General features: G+C 61.8%; 1 protein-coding gene across 4 annotated transcripts in view; it reads right to left on the minus strand.

The window, feature by feature from the left end:
- The window catches only part of CRISPLD2 (cysteine rich secretory protein LCCL domain containing 2), an 89,042-nt gene that overhangs the window by 63,374 nt on the left and 6,119 nt on the right, over positions 1 to 19,549 (minus strand). For all 4 annotated transcript variants that reach the window (XM_030298783.1, XM_032591360.1, XM_030298788.1 and 1 more), the window contains exons 2-6: positions 11,603 to 11,920; positions 7,193 to 7,311; positions 4,443 to 4,575; positions 4,001 to 4,116; positions 1,204 to 1,304 (exon numbers count right to left, since the gene is read on the minus strand). In XM_030298783.1, the coding sequence (XP_030154643.1) occupies positions 1,204 to 1,304; positions 4,001 to 4,116; positions 4,443 to 4,575; positions 7,193 to 7,311; positions 11,603 to 11,845 (712 nt within the window). In that variant the 5' untranslated portion in view covers positions 11,846 to 11,920. The remainder of the gene's footprint in view (positions 1 to 1,203; positions 1,305 to 4,000; positions 4,117 to 4,442; positions 4,576 to 7,192; positions 7,312 to 11,602; positions 11,921 to 19,549) is intronic.

A 19,549-nucleotide genomic window follows, 5' to 3' on the forward strand; every position in this document is an offset into this window, starting at 1 on the left:
CAGGTGACCAGGGTTCACGAGGGGTCCCCGTACAGTAAGACTGCAGAAGCAGGTGCACTGCCTGTGTCATCAGGGAAGCCTCCCTGGAGGAGGTGGGACGCCAGAGCTGTGTCTCCAGGAAGAAGGTCGGACCCCACGCAAGGTAGGGAGTGCCACCACACCTGCCCACTACTTCTCCGAGGGGTAAAGGGCCCGTTCGCCGAGCATCACGTGCCGGCGGCTGGCGGGAAGGAGCTCCCGTCCCTCTCTCTGCTTCCTCCCAGCAAACCGCCACAGAAGGAATCTGTCGCTGTTACAGCTGGGGAAACTGAGGCACAAAGAAAGCCAGCGGTACGCCAGAGCGCGCACCGCCAGTGACAACACAGATGCCCCCCCAGCCCAGGCGGCTGTGGCTTGGGCCCCTGGCGCCCCTCACGGAGGGGCTCCGAGAACAGTGCTCTGAGAACAGCCCTGTGATGAGATCAGGTTTCCGCAAAGAACAGCGGGAGAGCCAAGAGGCCAAGAGCGACCCTCCCTCACGCTCCCCAAATCAGCCCTCGGGATCCGACGGGGGACTCACCCCTGCTGGGGTGACTGGAGTGCGGCCACAGGCCCTGCCTGCCAGGGACACGGGGAAGGCCGGTCGGGGCCGAGTGCCAGCCCCCGCCCGCTTTCTCGTACCGCCGTGACCCCCACTTTCAGGCAGGGAGACTGAGGCTCAGGGAGGGGAGGCAGCCTGCCCAGGGTCCCACTGCTGGAATGCGGCGGGCGGGCTATTCTCAAAGCCGGTGTGCGGGGCTCGTGAGTGCAGGACTCCGAGCGGGGACACCCAGGGGGGTTTCCCTAAAGACAAAGGTGTGGAGCCCCGAAGACAGAGAAGAGGGACGGGCCAGCGGGAGAAACCGCAGTTGGCAAGCCTTTCTCTCTCCCAGCTCATGACCACACGGTCCTCACAGCTCCAGGCACAAGTGTGTGCTCCGTTTCCCGCTCTCGCCCCGAGGCTGCATCTCCCTCCTCAGGGGCCGCTGCTCAGGAGGCTGTCATCCCCAGCCCCGCCGGATGACAGTCAATGCCCCCGCGGTAAGCCCCGTGGCATCAGCCATTCCCCTGGGAAGACACACATCACTGCTCGTGGCAATGACCCCGCTAGACCTCCATCCCGCCAGGTCTGCGTGTCGTATCCCGGATGGGAGCAGAAAGGCGCTCCCGGGGGTCACGACCTACCTCGGTAACACAAGTTGTTCCTGCAGCCGCCTCCGTAGCTGGGCGGGCACTCGGAGCAGGGCCGGCCGGTTTTGTAGGGGGCTTCTCCAATCCAGTTCCCCCTGCGGACAGACCAGAAACACCATCGGGGGGGGGGGCCGCCACCCCAGGGCCTGGGGCGCCCCCCTCTCCCCTCTCCCAGGCTGTCCGGGGGAGGAAGGAGGGCGTAGGCTTCTGGGCAGCTGCAAAGAGTCTAGAAAATTCTAGAAGAATCCCAGTCGTGTTCTGTCACGTCAGTGTGCACGTCTACATATCCCTTCGGCCCCACACCTGCCCGTGTCCTGCCCTACGCGACTCTGAACGCCGCGGGCCACCCCCTACCCAGGCCCCAACACCTTGGTGCTGGGAAGCTTCTGAGGTCCCCCTCTTAAGCCACTTCTCAAAAGTTGGCAGAGGTTTCGTCGCAGTCTTTGGCCCCCAGATGGGCTCGTCCCTCCCCACCAGCCAAGTCTGCCCCCCATCTAGGGTTCCACATTTCCTCAAAGACGAACCGCTAACGTTTATGGCCTGATGGCTGGGTGCCAGGTCCTAGGCCACCGTCCTGCGGGCGGACGATGGTCTTACTCCGCCAACGGGTCCTTGGAGTAAGCGTCCCCCCTGACACACGAGGCCATCAGGTTTCGGGATCCCCCGCTTCTGCCCAAACACCACCCCCGAGCCCACCCTGTCAGCCACCCCCGGGTCTGGCGCCCGGGTCGGCGTCCTGAATGGCCAGCGGCTCGGACTCTTAGGAAAGAGGCCGCGGATGCCGCGGGGTGCGAGGCGGCAATCAAAAAGGCCCGCTGAACAGCCAACACTGTGGATTAATCTCCAACACCCGGTGTTGAGCAGAAGACGCCAGGCGCGAAAGAGCCCATCTGCCTGGCCCGTTGCCGTGTGGGTCCCAACCAGACAGACTGACCGACGGGGAGGGATGTCGGAACGGTGGGCCCTCTGGGGAACACCCTGGGCCCCTGAAAACACTCTCCGTCCTGAGCTGGGTGCTAGTTCCCTGGGTGTAGACGTATCATACGGATTGAACGTTTGCCTCCCCGCCGGCCGCTAATTGAGGCCCTCACCCCCAGTGTGGAAACGGGGCTTCCCAGGAGGGAAGTGGGGTTCAACGAGGCCACAAGGATGGGGTCCCTGAGCCACCAGGACTCGAGTCTTTATAAGAGGAGACACTAGGGTCCCCTCTCCCCCGTGCACACACTGAGACGTCACATGAGGGCACAGGGAGGAAGAGAATCACCAGAACCCGGCCTCGACCCGGGGCGCACAACCCCTAGAATGTGAGCCCCCAGCCCCTGGCACTGGGTCGCGGCCGCCCGCACGGGCCGGTCCACACAGACACCGGTGGGATTTATCGAGCCGCACACTTAAGACTAGTGGGCACCGAGGACCCCGAACCGGTTTCCTAATGTGACAGATCATGAACACGGAATATTAAAAATAAAGGCCTGTCAATTATTTAAAAAAAAAAAAAAAAAAGACTAGCGTGTACCATACAGACGTTATTCCTTTTGGGGAAAGAACAACAACAAAAAAAAAACAGCCGGAACCAAAAACAGGCAGCACTTTTTTCTGCTAGGTTCTTCTGGTGGATTTTTTTTTTTACATCAACAGTCAAATAGAATTATCCCTCACCCGCCACCTGCCACCGGGCCGGGGTTGGTGGGGGGGGGGTCCCACCATCGTGGGCCCATCACTGGTCTTTGTCAGGCCTGCGCCTCCCGCCAGCGATGACATAATCGGCCGGCCCTCAGGCCTGCGGGCTGCCGAGACGCGGCCGGCACGGGCGTGTCAGATGCTTTCACCCAGAGTGGCTATTTTCTTCCCGACCTTAGCGATGCTGCCCCCCACCCCCCGCCCCCTGCCGCCTCCTCGCGGCCACTCCCGGCCCAAACCAAATAAGTGAGGTCATTTGTATTGCATTCGGTCACGGAGCAAGCACGCGCCAAGGGCACACCGTGTGCGCGGCTCGGTGCGAGGGTGACGGCCAGGCCCGTGGCCAGCGTGCAAACTGCGGGCTCTCCGCTGGGAAGATCGTGCTCTGAGAATCGGCACGTATTTGAGGGGCAAAGGGGGTGAATGAGTGAAGGGACCAGTGGCACGCCGACGGTATCAGCATGGCGTGAGGAAGAAGGGGGCTGCCACACAGAGGTGCCACGCGGGCCTTCCCAGCAGGGGAAGCGTAAAAATGCGACAACCAGGTCTAGCGTGACTTTGGTTGCTAGAATGCTGTCCGCTGCGTATTTTTAGAGAAGAAAAAAAAACCAGAGTATTGCCATGGCACACCCCACTGGTTGGCCGGTCAAGAGCTATTCCCACTTCCGATTTGCTCGGACGGTCCCAGATGACCGGCAAAGCCAGTTAGGGCAATTTCATTGGTTAAAGCCAGCTGGGGAAATCTTGTGCCCCCCTCGTCTGTGAGTGGCCTGGTTCTGGCCAATGACGTGAGAAAGTGGGCCGGGGGTGAGGAAGGCCTGAGAGAAAGCCCTTTTCTACCATTCTCTTCCCTTTAGTTTGGGGGGATGTGATGGCTGGTGCTCTGCAGCCATCTTGGGAGCAAGAGGCTAGGATAGCACAGCCGGGAAACAGAAAGAGCTTGAGTCTTCGCCGATACCGCGGCGCCTTTCAGCTACGCCGGATGCACCATCGCTAGGTGTGTCGTTATGTGAACTCGTGAAGAGACTTCACCACTCAAGCCGATTTTAGTTGGGTCCTCCATGGCCGGCGAGCGCATCCCAGCCCTTCCAGCCACGTCACGTGTTCTTACTTTGGAGAGTAATTGCACACGAGGTAGACCGCGTTCTCCCAGACATCTCCCCACACGTTCATCCTCGGGCAGGTGTTCACAGCACAGCCGACCTTGTTGGTGGCGGCCCAGACTATCTGAAAAGAGGACACCCGTGTGTCAGAGTTAAGGACGAGCCAACACGACGTGACCTCGATCTACAGGCTGCTGGTGCTAAAGGGGTATGACGTGAAGGGGGGAAGGACCAGATTTTTTTTCCCCTCACCCCCTGAAGATCCCTATGTTACACTCTCAGCTTCCGTACTTGGGTCACAAACACCAGCCCGGCCCGCCGGCGACACCTGGAGTTAACGCCACGTCAAAGAAAACAGTTGCGGCAACGACAGCGCAGAGTTTCCCGGCTGGGTGGCGGTCCTGCGCGGCCAGGTGAGTGAAGGGGTTCGGGGGGCGCCTGGAGCGTTACCTGCGTGTAGTGGGTGCACATGGGCCCGGAGCACCTCTCCGGACACCAGGGGTCGCACTCGTGGGGGTAGGGGTACGTGTAGTGCTTCACCTCGTCGTACCAGGACTGCACGTGGAAGCCGGGAGAACGGTACCTGCGGGGGCAGACCAGCCTGTCACGTCCCGGCCCCCGCACCCCCAGCAGACAGAGACCGCAGCTCCCAGCGCCACCACGCACGGGCAGGCGGGAGGAGGGGAGGCTCCGGGCAAGGGGCCGCAGATCCCGCCCAGCGCCTGTATCACTGCCGAGAACCCCGACTTGCAAGGGCTCCCCTTGCAAGGGTACCCCCGGGGTCCCCCTGGGGGCCAGGAGAGTCCCTGGGGGGCCCACATGCCACCTATGTGTGCGGGAAACGTCCACCCGGCCCCCAGCGAGCCATTCTTTACGTTACAATCAAGTGTACATTTGGGAAAATATACGTGGCCCCTGAGCCCCACATTTCCCAGATGTCGCTTAAAACACAGGTTGACGGGGCGCCGGGGTGGCTCAGCCGGTTAAGCCTCCGACTTCGGCCCGGGTCATGATCTCACAGTTCATGAGTTCGGGCCCCGCGTCGGGCTCTGGGGCTGACGGCTCGGAGCCTGGAGCCTGCTTCCCATTCTGTGTCTCCCTCGTTCTCTGCCCCTCCCCCGCACATGCTCGCACTCTGTCTTTGTCTAAAATAAATAAACTTAAAAAATAAAAATAAAAAAAATAAAGCAACAACACAAGTTTATTTCAGGCGTTGAGTCCGTTTAAGGTCAGTGCAGAGAACAACAGTGAGTAACTGTCCAGGTAAGGCCCAGACAGGACATCCACAGCGGCGGGGAAGGTCTGAAAGCTGGGAGATGGCTGGCTACGGGGGGGCGCGGGTCCCCGGCACCCCCAAAGAGCCCGGAGGCTCTCGTTTCCACGTGGTCACGGCTGGCCGCACTCCTGCCGGGGACCCCAGGAGTCAGATACGAGGCAGAAAAGGAATTCAAGACACAGGAACCGGCAGGCAGAGCTCTGCAGTCACATGGGCAGACCCTTTGGGGAACTTCCTATTTAGGGTTTTATCACCCGAGCCCTCCCTTGCCCCCGGGGGGAGGGGACGCCTGTCCCCACCCGGTCATCACCCTTGCTGGCCACTGCTCCGTCCGCTGGGTTGGCATCATTTTACCGGGAGAGAAAATAAACTGGATGTAAATCCCCAGTCACCATCACCAGCAAGTCTAAACAAAGCGGGTTCGATAAAGAGGAAAGACAAGAGGGCTCTGGCCGCGTCCACGAGCCCCGCGGTGAGCGGGCAGTTGGAGGTCTTGGAACACTGTCAGAACCCACAGCGAATGGTGGCGGTCAGCGACGTGGCCGGGGAAACGGCCTCTCTCCTGAGGGCCCGCATAGGAAAAGACGCTCGCGGCCACACAGCCACAGAGCAAAGGGACACTCTGGCCCGCCCGTTTCCCCGGAGCGCCACGGCCGGGCTGCCGCGGGGTCCCGGAGAACGAGGGGCTCTTTGGGAAGGCAGGTGGGCACGACACACCCAGGAGGGGCGAGTGCAGAGGAGGGGCCCTCTGCACTGTCACACCTCCCAGGGGGTGTGATGCAGCTACGGCGGAGGCTAGGTCCCAGGATGGAGAGGCTCACTTTGGGCCTGTCCGCTGGGCGGCCCGAAGGCAGCCTTTGCGACGACAGCCGGGACGGCTACGGAAGAGAAAACCTGCCTGACGTCGTCTGAGGAGGGAGGAAAAAGGATGAAAAGCTGTCCTGGCCACCGCCTCGACTGTGTAAAAATATGCCCCCCACAGCCAGATGCTTCGCCAGAGTCAAGTGCGGGCGGCTGAGCCGGGGCCGTGGGATGAAGGGCTTCCTCCCTGTCGACGTTGTCTTTTCGTGCGATCGGAGGACGGATTTTATCAAAAGCAGAATTCACCCGAGGACAAAAAAAAAAAAAGTGTGAATTCGCTTCCGTGAAGTCACGTGTCTGGGCCCCTCGTGACACCTGCTCCGATTCTGTCCCAGGAGAGCGCGTGGCCTAAGGGAAGGGTACTGCTCGTGGCCACGCTGAACGTGAGAGCCGGGAACCATCTGGGCTCCAAGTCAGGCCAACCCCGACCCGTCCTTCGAGGGGACGCTTCAAGTCCAGTCCAACTTGTCAACGGTAGAGGCAAAGCCCAAGGGGGCCCTGAGCCCCTGGCTGGCTCTGGGTCCGGGCCCGGAGGACTTGGGGACACAGCACATCGTCCGGCTGGGCAGCGGGTCTGCGCTGGCCCAGAAGACACGCTCCCCGCCCCCCACCCCCGCCCCGTCCTCTAAGGAAACCAGCCGTCAGCCGGGCAGGGGCTCGGCCGTGCGCCCAGCTGACCCCGGGGAGGCCAGGGGGCGACATGTAACAGACCACCGTCAAGAGCCTCCTCCAGGCAAGGGGGCCTTGGCCGTGAGAGCCGGCCTGCCCGGACGAGGAGGGGAGGAGGAGCGTGGCGGAGCCTGGCTGGCCCTGGAGAATGAGCAGAACTCAGACATCGGAGGGCGGAGAAGACCCTCTGGCCCGTCCCTGCAAGCAACGTCCCGCGTTCCCAGCTCACCCAGCCGGCTCCCTCAGGAATCCTTTCAAGGACACGGAACGGAAGAGCCCGGCTCCAGAAAGCCCGAGCCCGGCGATCGGCGTCTGGACCGACGAGCAGGCTGGACGTGACAATGGACCGTGGCGGCCAGTTCACAAGTGAGGGCGGGACCGCGGCGGCTCTTACCTGCCCCAGTGGACGGCCAGGTTCTGCCCAAGGGACACCAGCAGACCGGTGGGCCCGTGCTCCCAGATGCACTCGTGAGCCCACGCCGCGGCCGACCTCTCCAACTCCTCGTCCCAGGTCTGCAGGGGGAGGGGGCACGGGGGAGGCCAGAGTCAGGCACGGGTGCCAGGACCGAGCCTGCGGCGACACCCCCACTTGGGCCCCAGGTGGAGCCGCGGGCCGGGGCTCAGCCCCTTGGACACCGCGTTCTGTGCACACGTCGGACGGGTTCCTGAGCCGGCAAGGGGAGAGCAGCAGGTCAGCCAGGAGCCCAGAGAAGCCGGGCCTCCAGCCGTCCTCATAGCTCCCGCCCGGGCTCGGACTTGCCGGGGACGCCGGGCAAGCCCGTGGCACGGCCTCCCGGCCTCTGCCAACTGCCGTTGGCCTCATCCCCGCCATCGGGCAGATACAGCGGCCTGCGGGGCAGGCAGGGGCTGTCCCCTCTCTGCAGAGCCCCAGCCCCTGGCACACAGTAGGTGATCACTGAAAGACCGTCGGCCAGAGCCCCGGGACGTGGCCGGGAACGCGAGGCTGCGGGACCCCGGTACGGAACCCCCGCCAAGCTGAGCGCCTCCCCGGCCTCCCGCCCTACCACCTCTTTCCAGCCTCAGTGACACAGAGTCGCAAACAGCCAGGGGCATTCAGACGTCAGACTCCTCTGCTGCCGACAGCGCCCTGCCTTTAGTGCCCACCGAGCGCTGTGCCGCTTCTGCCTGGGGTCCTTCTCCAACGCCCAGGCACGGCCCGAGGGGGGACGGGAGCTGACATCCCAGAGTCCACACGCAGTCAACAGGGGACGGGCCTGCCTTCGGGCGGGTGACCTGCCTGCTGATGCCCTTTCCTTAGCTCCCCCCATGAGACCCCCCCCCCCCGTAATGTACCATGATGTGGCACCACCTTCTTCCCGCCTTCGGGATCTATGGGTCACCCCCTCCCAAATACACTACGGAACCAACGTGGTGACTCCTTCTCCAAGCAGTGGACCACCCAACGCTCCGGGAAGGAACAGACACCATGTGCCGGGTGGGGGGGGACACAGTGGGGACGGGTGGCAGCTCGCACCGAGACCTCTCTGGAAGCGGCCGGCCGGCTAAGGTCCTTCCCGGAGCCCAGGGAGGCAGGGCGGAGCCTGTGCAGGCGCGGACCCCGCCCTGAGGGGTTTCTCAGAAGCTTCTCAGAAGCTCACTGTTTATTCTGAGCAGCGCGAACCCTGTGTGCCTTTGGTCCGGGGCCATAACATCTTCTACAGCTCAGCGGGGAGGCGCGCGGGGAGGGCGAGGTCATGCCTGGCAGATCTCGGGGGTCAAAGGCGTCTGAAATTCTGGCTGGAGACAGGCAGACTCCACACGTGGTCTGCACCAGGCCGCGGCCAAACGGGGACCCAGCCCTCCCCGCCCCTGCATCCGAGGCCTCCTCCCGGGGCCTGCCCTTCACCTCCCAACCGCCCCTCGGCTCCGGCCGTGCCCGGCACGTAGTAGGGCCTCAGGACGATGCTTCCCGAACAGAGGGGCGCAGGGCTGGCAGTCAAGGCTGTGACTGTGTGCGACACCCTCTACTGCTCAGTGCCCCCCTGCCACGGCGGTGTCGCAGGCCACGACTGTCGCCCCGGCATGACGCACGCGTGCCTGGGTGAATGCAGGCAGGGCGGGCCCGGCCCCCCGCTCACTCCAGCCCTCGCGGGTCCCCTCCAGTCCCCACCTTGCCCCTCACCCCCCGCTCAGCCTGTGCTTTCCCAGCTGAAGATGAGCCCCGCCGACCCGTCCAGGTCTCACGGAAGGAAGGACACAGGTGAACACTCTTTACCCCCCAAAGGGGTGACTGGCGGAAGAAAGACGGAAAGAACGGGGCCGTGAGGGCACCGGGGAGAGTGTTCGTGTCGCGTGAACCTGGGTGTGGGGCCCCGCGCTGCCCCTTGCTGGCTGTGTGACCGTGGACGAGTGGCTTCACCTCTCTGGGCCTCTGTTTCCCCATCTCGTAGGGGGGCTGCTGGTGCCTGCTGGAAGAGGATTTGGGGGGAGGCTGAACGAGCAGGCATCCAGCCCCCAGGTGAGGTGCGAGGTGGCTCTCAGTAAACACTACAGGAGCATTAAGGAAATTCACTTTCTCAAGCACCTACCCTGCCCCCGCCCGGGGCAGTGCACTTGCCAGGGAACAGTATCAGCCCCATTTTCTTATTTCATTGTCACCAGTAGCCCGTGGGGTAGGTTTGATTTTCCCATCGCTGCAGACAAAAAACAAAAAACAAAAAAACAAAAACCTTGCTGCTAAGAGAGGTTAGGTAACTTGCCTAAGGTCACACAGCAGGAAGTTACAACTTTACCAACCCAGCTTTAACTGGCGTCCAAGGTTGGGGATGGGGGGGCGGGGGATTGATAATAGCAACAATATGTTAACACATATTTAGTCCTCATGCATCATCTCATTGACTCTTCTCAACCACCCTAGGAAAAGGGGACTTTTACGTCCCCCGTAGTGCAGGCCAGGAAACGTTAACACAGAGAGGCTAACTAATCTGCCTGAAGTCACACAGCTACCAAGCCAGGAAGGCTGGCTCCGGAGCCTGTCCACTTATAAAACCTCAAAAGAGGGTGCCTTAACTCTTTGGAGATTGAAAATCCACCTTCCGGGGCACCTGGTTGGCTCAGTGGGTTAAGCATCGGACTCTGGATCTCGGCTCAGGTCAAGATCTCACAGTTCGTGAGCCCCGCGTCAGGCTCTGTGCTGACAGCATGGAGCCTGCTTGGGATTTTTCTCTCCTCCCCCATCCCATCTCTGCCCCTCCCCCCACCTCTCTCTCTCTCTCTCTCTCTCTCTCTCTCTCTCTCTCTCTCTTTCTCTCAAAATAAATAAATAAACTTAAAAACAAAACCACCTTTCAATGCTGAGGCTATTTCAAGGGACCGCAGCTCAAAGCCCCGGCAGGCAGGGCTGAGCCGGAAGCGAGATTTTCAAGACGTTTTCTCGAATTATTGCCACTTGTTTGTGTGGAAGCAGGATGCACAGAGGGGCAGCACCGGGGAGAGACTGGGACTCGTGCCTCCTTCCCTGCCTCGTGGCCCTGCTCAGAGGTGGCCCCGACCACACCCGTGAAGGCTCAGCTTCCCTGAAAGGCCGTGTAGACCCAAGGACCCAGATCCCAGCTCCAATCCTGAAGTCATGCGAGGAAACAAACACGAAAACACGCAGGCCCGTTCCAGGCTGCACCGGGACCCTCCCTGCTGCGTAGCTAAGCCCTGCTCACTTGCGCTGAATCTCCCACAAGGCCCCTGGGCAAGCACGGGGCAGTGACGAAAAGACCAGCATAAACCTAGCCTATTCCCAAAAGGAGGCAGGAAGCAGACGGGATCCCGGGGGTTTGGGGCTCAGTCAAGCTTCAGGCCAAGGAAAATTCTCTGCTCCCTGGCGGGCACCACACAGGGCCTTGGGGTGGGGAGGGGCACGGGAGGAAGACTGACCTATCCAGAGAGGTAGAGAGTGTCCCTTCCCCACAGGGACCAAGGCCAAACCACCAGGTCCTGGGAAGGATGGGGGAAGAGTCCACACCCAAAGCCACAAAGAAATCCGCTCTAATTCTCGACGGCTTTAACCCTGAAAAGGACAGCCTGGGTCCCGCAGTCGGTTCTGCCACGACCGGCTCTGACCTGGGGCCTCAGTTTCCTACTCTGTAAAATGGGAGGACAGCAGCAGCTACTTGATGGGGCTGGGGCGACCGGAAGCGGTGCTGGCAGGAACGGAGAGGCGGGCGGGGAGGCAGGGCTGGGGGCACGGACTTGGGAGAGCCGGCCAACCTTCTACTCCTCCGTGTCGGATTTCCCCAGGGTCACGGGGGACCCTCCACTGTCCCCCGTCTGCCAGCCCCCTCACCAACACACACCCCATCTCTCACGGACTCGGCCCCCGCTGCTGCTCCGACAGAGCAGGGTGGCCCGAGACCGGCCGGGGACCAAGCTGCGGCGTGACAACAGTGACCAGGGCCCCAGGGGTGAGCACCTGTGGCCCGCACTTTTCGTGACGTCATCACACCGTCCCAGAGCCGTGAGAGGAGGGACTCTCGAAGTGGAGGCCGAGGCTCCCTCTGGCTGGGGACACATCACGGCCACACGCAAGGAGGCAGTGGAGCCGGGACTGGGCCAAAAGCCGAGCCCTTAGACGGCCTCGAGGACGGGCCAGCGGAGAGCCACGGGCGGGACCCGGGCCGGGCTGCTTCACGGGGAACTCACGAGCGCTGTCTGGGTGTGAAGGACGGAGGCGGGGGGGGGGGGGGGGGGGGGAGCGCTCTCTCGCCAGGAGACCCCGAGCCTGCCCCTGCCCCCGCCCTCGGGACAAGAGCAGGTGCAGCCCAGGCCCCCCCCGCGGGAGCGCGGCACTCACCATGTACTCCATGTTGGAGGCCGGGGGGTGCACCTGGCCCCGCAGCTTGTTGTGAAGCATGAGGATCTCCTCCTTGTCCGACCTGGGAATGGCCCTCCGGACCCGGGAGTGGGGCTTGTCCTGCTGGTATTTACTGAGCAGCTCCTCCAAGTGGGTGACGTTGGGCAGGAAGAAGCCCTGGGCCCCGCAGACCAGCAGCAGCAGCAGCCCCAAGGGCACGACGCCGTTCAGGACGCAGTTCATGGCGCCAGGCAGGCAGCGGGGACCGGGGCGACGAGGCGGGCTGGGCTCCCGAGGCGGTGCTGGGGCGCGAGAGCTCTGAAGGGAAGCGGAGGGCAACAGGGACATCAGTCAGTATGAGACCAGCGACAGCGCGGGCTCGAACGGGGCAGAGAGCAGGACAGCCATCGCTCGCCCCGCCCTGCAGACGCGAAAACCGAGGCTCGCGGAGGCTCAATAACCAAGGATCCCCGCCCCCCCACAGACCGTGATCCTCGTCCTGGCTTGTCGTCCGGTCCGAGAGGACAAGGCAGGGCTGGAGGGTGTGTGTTTGCTCACCGGGCAGAGTCGGTCAGTGACTGGGACCTTTACTGGGCATCTATCTCTGCGCCAGACCCCGGGACGCAAAGATGGAGAGGACACTGTGCGTCGACTCAGGGAGCTCCCACTCGGGCTGGGGACAGAGGCGAGGAAACCCACAGTCGCCCCCGGCGGGGTGGACAGCGTGAGGGACGCCGAGCCGCCCCGGACCCCGAGAGGCTCCGCCCTTGCCTCAAGCCTCCTCTGGTCTCCCCCGACATGAGCAGTAACCAGTTCTCACCCATCGGGTTGGCTGGGTCTGCCGGGGGCACGACGCAGGGGGCAGGGAGGGACGGGAGGCACAGCCTGGAACCCAGGAGCCATGGGAACGGGGCAGTTCCCACTCTGACCCTGGAAACTCTCCAGGGTCCTGACCGAGCCTTGCTGCAGACAAAAATAGCCACCATCCGGCAGGGAGGCCCGGCTCTCTCTGGATCCTTCCCTCCCAGGGAGTTCCCTCTGGGGCAGAGCCCCGGAGACCGGACGGCACGTCAGTCCAGTAACGCAGACCCCCGGGGTCCCGACCTCTCTCCCGGGTTAGTGGCGTCACCATATATGAACATTTCCCAGCCGCAGAAGGCCGGCTGACAGAGATGCCAAGACGCTGACCCTGGAGACTGCCATCGGAGACAGAGTGAGAGCAGAGACCGACGTCACAGAGCGCCCACCGGACGTCACGACCGCACCGGGTCTGTGCGCCCTGGCAGCTCGAGGGCCAGGGCGCCCCCGCAGGCGCGAGGCGTGAATTGCTCGTATGAATCAACCGTGACTCGCCCGAAGCCCGGGTAGGGTCAAATCATCTGGGGGCCGCACTCAAATGACTCCCACACGGGGACAGGTAAACACACCGTGGGGCACTGGGCCCCAGGATCACACAGCAGGGCAAAAGGAACGACCCATGGCCGTGGGAGCGTCAGCATAAACAAATCCCAAATACGACGTCGGGTTAGATAAGTAAGTTGTAGCGGGGAGCCTGGGTGGCTCAGTCGGTGGAGCGTCCGACTTCGGCTCAGGTCAGGATCTCACGGTTCATGACCTCAACCCCTGCATCAGGCTCTGCGCTGACAGCTCACAGCCTGGAGCCCGCTTCGGATTCGGTGTCTCCCTCTCTCTCTGCCCCTCCCCTGCTGACACTCTATCTCTCAAAAATAAATACACGTTAAAGAAAAAGAAAAAAAAAAAAAAAAAAAGAATGGGACCTCCTGTGCCCAGGGCTCATAGGCTGGTCCTTCTCTGCCTGGCCCCCATGAGAATCTGTGCCCGGGAGACGCAGACTTGCCCCAGGTTGGGCCACTCACAGCACCTCGTGGGCAGCATGCCCAGGGCACTGTTGGTTCTGAAGGTGTTTGGGTCTTGTCGGAGCTCGGGGAGCCTGGGGGTCCCCATTGGGGACGGGCAAGGCCCAGGTCCCGATGCTCCAGCGAAGCCTGTGCTGCAGGGGAACCACAGGGACAGCAGGGCTGTGGCGCTGTCCCCAGATCCACAGGCTGAGGCCCCCAGCACCTCAGAGTGTGGCTGTGCTTGGAGGCAGGGCCTTTAAAGAGGTCGTGAAGTTAAGACGAGGTCACTAGGCGGACCCTGACCCAATCTGACTGCTGTCATCATAAGAGAAGGAATGAGGAAGCAGACAGCCACGGAGAGAGGCCCCGGGAGAAACCCACCCGGCCCACACCGGGGCCCCGGACCCCGAGCCTCCAGAACGCGAGAACTGTTGTTGGAGCCTCTGGCCGGTGAGGCCTGGTCACGGCCGCTGTGGCAACCTCACACGTGTGCACCAGGCAATAAATGGATGAAGGGGACTGCGTTCCTGATTTCCCGCCGGCCGCTGCACGGAAGGAGGCAAGGGGGGCAAGGAAATCAGGAGGCCGAGCCCCACTTCCGGGGGCCCGTGCGCGGCATCCGGCCTCCGCGGCCCCAACAGCTCAAATCACAACGGAGGGCCGCGGTGCTTCCGCCCCTCTCCCACCCACAATCAAAAAATTAAACCGGTTTTTCAAACGAGACACATGCGCTGTCCAAGGCTGCTTGCGGCTTCCCGGTGACAGGCGTGCTCCCCGACCGACCCAGGAGGCTGACGCTGATGAGACCTACCTCTCGACGACTCGTCTTACCCACCCGATGAGCCAGGGGTTTGGGCTCTACTGCGCCCATTTCACAGGGGAGGAGACTGAGGCCTCTGCGGTTTCAGAAGTACTCAAAGTCATACAACAGGGGAGCAGACGCCGTGGGCTTGGGACACGGCCCTTCCCTTGCGCTGCCCTGCCTCCCCGAGGGTGGGCTTCCTGGAGGAGTTTCCGGCCCCACCCTGCCAGGGACAGGCCCCGCGACAGCCCAGCCTCAAGTTACAACCCTCTTTCCACTGGCCTCTGGGTCTGACGGTGGTTCCCGGCCATGAGAAGGCACCCATGTGTCACCCCCCAGGGGACTAAAACCTTTACGTCACGGTGACCCTTCACCAAAATGCACCTCCATCACCGGCTCTGGTGGCCAGCCAACCTCCATCTGCCAATGTGCCCTTGATGGCCCCGTGCCAAGCTGACCTCCGACCCCCTGGCACGGACAGATGCTCTCTGATGCGGACCCCTGATTCTCCTGGGGTTGCTAAGGGCACACCTTGTTTCTAGAAAAGTTCTGCTCCATTCTGTCATCCCTGGCCTGTTCCCACGGCTTGAGCCACGCGTTGGGGACGGCTGCCCAGCCCAGCAGAAGCACCCTCCGGAAGCTACGGCTCTCCCTTGCCGCAGTCGCAGGACCAAGCCCGTGAGGGTACGAGTAAGAGTGGCACCGAGGTCTCACGAGAACATACCGGATGTCAGGCCAGCGGGGGGAGGCGGGGAGGGAGACGGACGGCAAGACCCCAGCCTGGCAGAGGGAAGTCGCAGGGATCAGGTTCCCACAACACTGCCCGGAGCTCCTGAATGCATCTGGAGTCCGTCAGGGAGGTGGCTGTTTCCCACCCCCCTTTACACAAAGTAAAACCGAGTCCGGGAGACCCTGCCGGGTGTCTGTGAGGCAGCCAGTTAGGGAGCCAAGCTGTGACAACCAGCTTTCTGAAAGCTTGGGGGAACTTCCTTTTTTTTCCCTTAATGTTTTTATTTATTTTTGAGAGAGACAGAGGGCGAGTAGGGGAGGAGCAGAGAGAGCGGGGGGGGGGGGGGGGGGGGAGACACAGAATCCGAAGCGGGCTCCAGGCTCAGAGCCCCACTTGGGGCCCGAACTCGCGAACCGCGAGATCATGACGGGAGCTGAAGTCAGAAGCTTAACGGACTGAGCCACCCAGGCCCAACACACGGCTGCGGCCGCGCTAGGGGCCCTGAAACCCACACGCCACAGACCCTTGTGTCCCCGATCCAGCAACGGGGTGCCCTCACGGTCACCTCCCGGGCAAGGCCGCCCCCCCAAACCCGCCTCTCGGGAGCCAGTGAGAGAAAGAGGGCTTGCTCCGGATTCCATGCGTCACCCTCGGGGGCTGCCTCCGCCGTGTTTGGGAAAGCCTGCCAGGAAGATGAATCTCCGCGCTGGGCTTGTCAGCAGTCAGCCGCGAGAGGCGCCAAGCTCTTCCCTCCTGCACATGCTGTTCCCACAGCTCATCCCCAGGCCCCGACCTGCCCCCCCCCCCCGCCCCGCCTGGCCCGGGCCAGGCACATTCACGTCTGCTCTTTCGGTAAAGACTCAGCTCCGGGGTCACTGCTGAATCACACACCCCGGGACCCGTCGGGCTCATTCGCCGCTGAACCGCCGACATCAGACAGGTCGGTGCTCCATAAATATTTGTGGAGTGAATGTGTGGGTCTCCTCCTCCCGACGAGATCAGAAGAGCCGTATAAGGCCTCCGTGTGGCGCTGGCTTCTCGGTCGTCCCCCGCAGCCCGGGCATGTAGCTTCTCGGGGCCCCAGAGGCCACGTCCACAGGGCAGAGGGGAACGACGGGGCTTGTCTGACACTGGCGAGTCAGCGGTGAGCAAGCCGGACAGGTCTGCGGACGTGCTGACGCGCCAGGAGGCTTCCAGAAGGCGGCGGCCTCTCACCTGAGTGCTCGCTGATGAGCAGGGCTTCACCCCCCTGGCCTGGTTGGGGCCACGGGATGAGCCGTGTGCTGAGCAACGAATGAGACAACGAACCTGAGCGCCTCGTACGCGTTCCCTATTATCATGACGCCGACGATGCTCAATGTGCCACAGAGCATCGCTTGGGGAAGTCTCTAGAAGGATGGGATTAATAATGGGGAATGGAGTACTGTTCTCTCTTCGGGACTTCACTGCACTATTTCAAAGCCCCGCCTCTGCCTTGACGCGCGAAACCTGATTTTGGAAAATTGCATTACGTGTGTGATGCTTGTGGGGGTCAAAAACTCTCCCCCGAGTTTGAAGCACACTTTACTCAGTACGTGCCTTGAGCCGTGGCCACTTTCTCCCGGCTTTCTGGGTGAGCAGGTTCCAAGCCGTCACGAGCCAGGTCTGGAGCCTGGCTGCCTCAGTCGGTAGAGCACGCAACCCTTGATCCTGGGGTCATGAGTTCGGGCCCCGGGGAGGATGTGGAGCCTGCTTCAAACTTTTAAAAATTAAAATGAACCCGGTCTGGGCATTAATGTTGACTATCTGGCCGGGAACTGCCTGTACATAGGTACACGGTCATTCCGATTGACAACGACCCAGTCACGTTGCCCGGACTGCCACGAAGCTCCACCCCCTTCCAGGGCCCAGCCTTCGCCGAGTCAAGAAGCCGTAGACCTCATCACCCCGTGTGGTCGTGTGGTGCCTGCTCGTACCATTTCCCTCTCAGGCTGGACCGTGTGCTTCTTGAGGGCTGGAACCAGCGTGTGTGGATAAATGTCTAACAACCAACACTCAAAAAAAAAAAAAAAAAAAAAAAATTCAGGGGCACCTGGGGGCTCCGTCGGTGGAGCGTCCGACTTCGGCTCAGGTCACGATCTCGCGGTTTGTGGGTTCAAGCCCCGCGTCGGGCTCTGTGCTGACGGCTCGGAGCCTGGAGCCCGCTTCGGATTCTGTGTCTCCCTCCCTCTCTGCCCCTCCCCCATTCACGCTCTGTCCCTCCCCCCTTCTCAAAAATAAACATCAAAAAACGTTTTCTTAGAATTCACCCTGATAAGTACTGTTTGCCAGTTCCCTTGGTATAAACATTCCCACTGTGGCCAATTTCAAGCAGCCCGTGTGAGGTCACTGGACATGGGATTTCTGGAAAGTCTCAAGCTAGCACAGCAGCACGTGGTCTTTCCATCAAAGAGACGGGACAGACACTAAGAACCTCACGGGCAGAGATAACAGGGAAGTTCTGAGTTTTTATTAGCCTCGTTTTCAACAGGACTCATTTAACTGTAAGTTTATGTAATTTGATGTTTGACGATGGCTGTGTTTAACTGGCTCACGACCTTTCTGGAAATTTAACAAAACGTCACGAGCCGGTTCCAGCACGATGCCGGCTGGCACTGAGCCTTGTTCCCCCTCACGCCCCAGCGGGTGTTAAGTGTCCCACAAACAGTTATCCCAAGTACCGCAGCCAACAGCTGGGGGGCGCGCACGGGGCGGCACAGGGTGGCGGGTCCCCCACTCCCCGTACTCCGCAGGCCGATGGGATCACCGCGGTCGTCGGCCCTGTCTGATGTGCGAGGGGCCGGAGGCTCCCACACGAGCCACTTGCTCCGCAGTCAACACAGAACGCCCGTCGCGCCCTGGTCTCTGGCCCACCCTGGCCGTCGGGGCGGCTCTCCCGCCCGGCAGGGCACCTCTAGCCTCCGGCCCGTGCCAGCCGGACTCACTCAGTGACATACCGGCCCAACGGGACAGCAGCTAACCCGACAGGCCCGGGGGGCCCCAGGCTCTGCTCTTTCTCAGAAGCACAAAGAACGCAAAATGTGACTAAAGCCAAGGGCAGATCCCAGTCATACCCACAAACCACCCAAAATCCTAGGAATGGAGTGGTGGCTGGGAGTGGGGAGGAGGGATGCCCCGGCGTGTCTGGGGCAAATCCCAGAACGGGCCAGAACCTCCAGGGAAGAGCGTCTGGGTGAGCACCAGATACCCCGGGCCGTGGAGGGGGGAAAGCGGGGTGGGGGGGGGGGGTCTCGTCCTCTGCAGGATCCAGTTTTTCTTAAACTCTTCTCCACAGGATCAGGGCTGGACACAGGGGGAGCAGGCCCGTGCCCTCCCCTGCAGCCGCCCTGCCCCCAGCCCTGGGCTGTCCACAACCCAGGGGCCAACAGGATCCTACAAGAAACCCCATTCAATCTTTTTAACACTATGCCGAGAACACACAAAATCCTGGGCAAAGAGAGAACTCATTTTGCAAAAAAAGAAACTAATAATCAGGAGTGTTCAACGTCAACCGAGAGCCATTTTAAAGCGAGTAGACAATAAAATGCTATAGTCTCAAAATCCCCTGTCCTTGACTCCTGGGGCCCCTCGTCTGCCTTCTTGTACACACGCGAATATTTAGCAAAGCCTCAGATAAACGGCAGGGAACCTCCGGCCCCCAAGGACAAGCAGGCAAGGACCGCCCGAGGGCAGTGTGGAAAAGCGTGGACGTGGGGTGAGACCCGGGTTCGAACGGTGAGTCCACCCTGCAGAGCCCCGTGCTGCCCAAAAAGTCCCTCAACCTCTGAGTCTCGATTCCTCAGGGGGACAGTGAGGCCCTGAATTTCTCCCAGGGAGAGAGGATAGAGGGTAAGAAGAGGAGAAGAATCGTGGCTCCAGGGGTATCTACCGACCGACCGTGTCTTTCTTTTCTCCTCCCGGGTGAATTCAGGCATCTCAGATCATTTCTGCTGCAGGCTACGGGGCACCTGCCCAGCCTCCTGCCCGACAGACACGATTCACTGCTGTCGGGTGACATCTGTGAGGGCGAGTCACAGCCCCCGGCTCTGGACCAAGCTCAAAGACACCGGGCACGAGAATCTTACAGCACCAGGCTGTGGAATCTCCACACCGCCCTGCAGATGAAAGTCTCAGGGCAGGCCCTCAGGTGGCCACAGAGTCCTTGGGATAGTCGAGGCGCACGAGGCAGTCTGCCCTCGAGAACCGGAGGAGACATCACGACAGACAGATAAGAAAGGCGTGAGGACACGGCTTGGAGAATGGGGATGGTAACGTTCGGCACAGGAGGGGACGGGGCCACTCTGGCTGCGGTGGACGGCAAGGTCCCGCTGAACTCTCAAGACAAGGGAACGCCACACAGCAGGGACCACAAGGACAAAGCCTCAGGGACGGTCACCGTCTCGGCATGACCGAGGACAGGCACAAAGCCCGCGGAGCTGGGGGGAAACGGGGGTCGCTGAGCGGTGCTGTTTACGTCAAGTTCAAAACCAGGCAAGACCAACCTAAGGCATCAGAAGTCCGGAAACGGTGGCCCCTGG

Source organism: Lynx canadensis, chromosome E2 (genome assembly GCF_007474595.2).
Source record: "Lynx canadensis isolate LIC74 chromosome E2, mLynCan4.pri.v2, whole genome shotgun sequence".
Classification (NCBI taxonomy): domain Eukaryota; kingdom Metazoa; phylum Chordata; class Mammalia; order Carnivora; family Felidae; genus Lynx; species Lynx canadensis.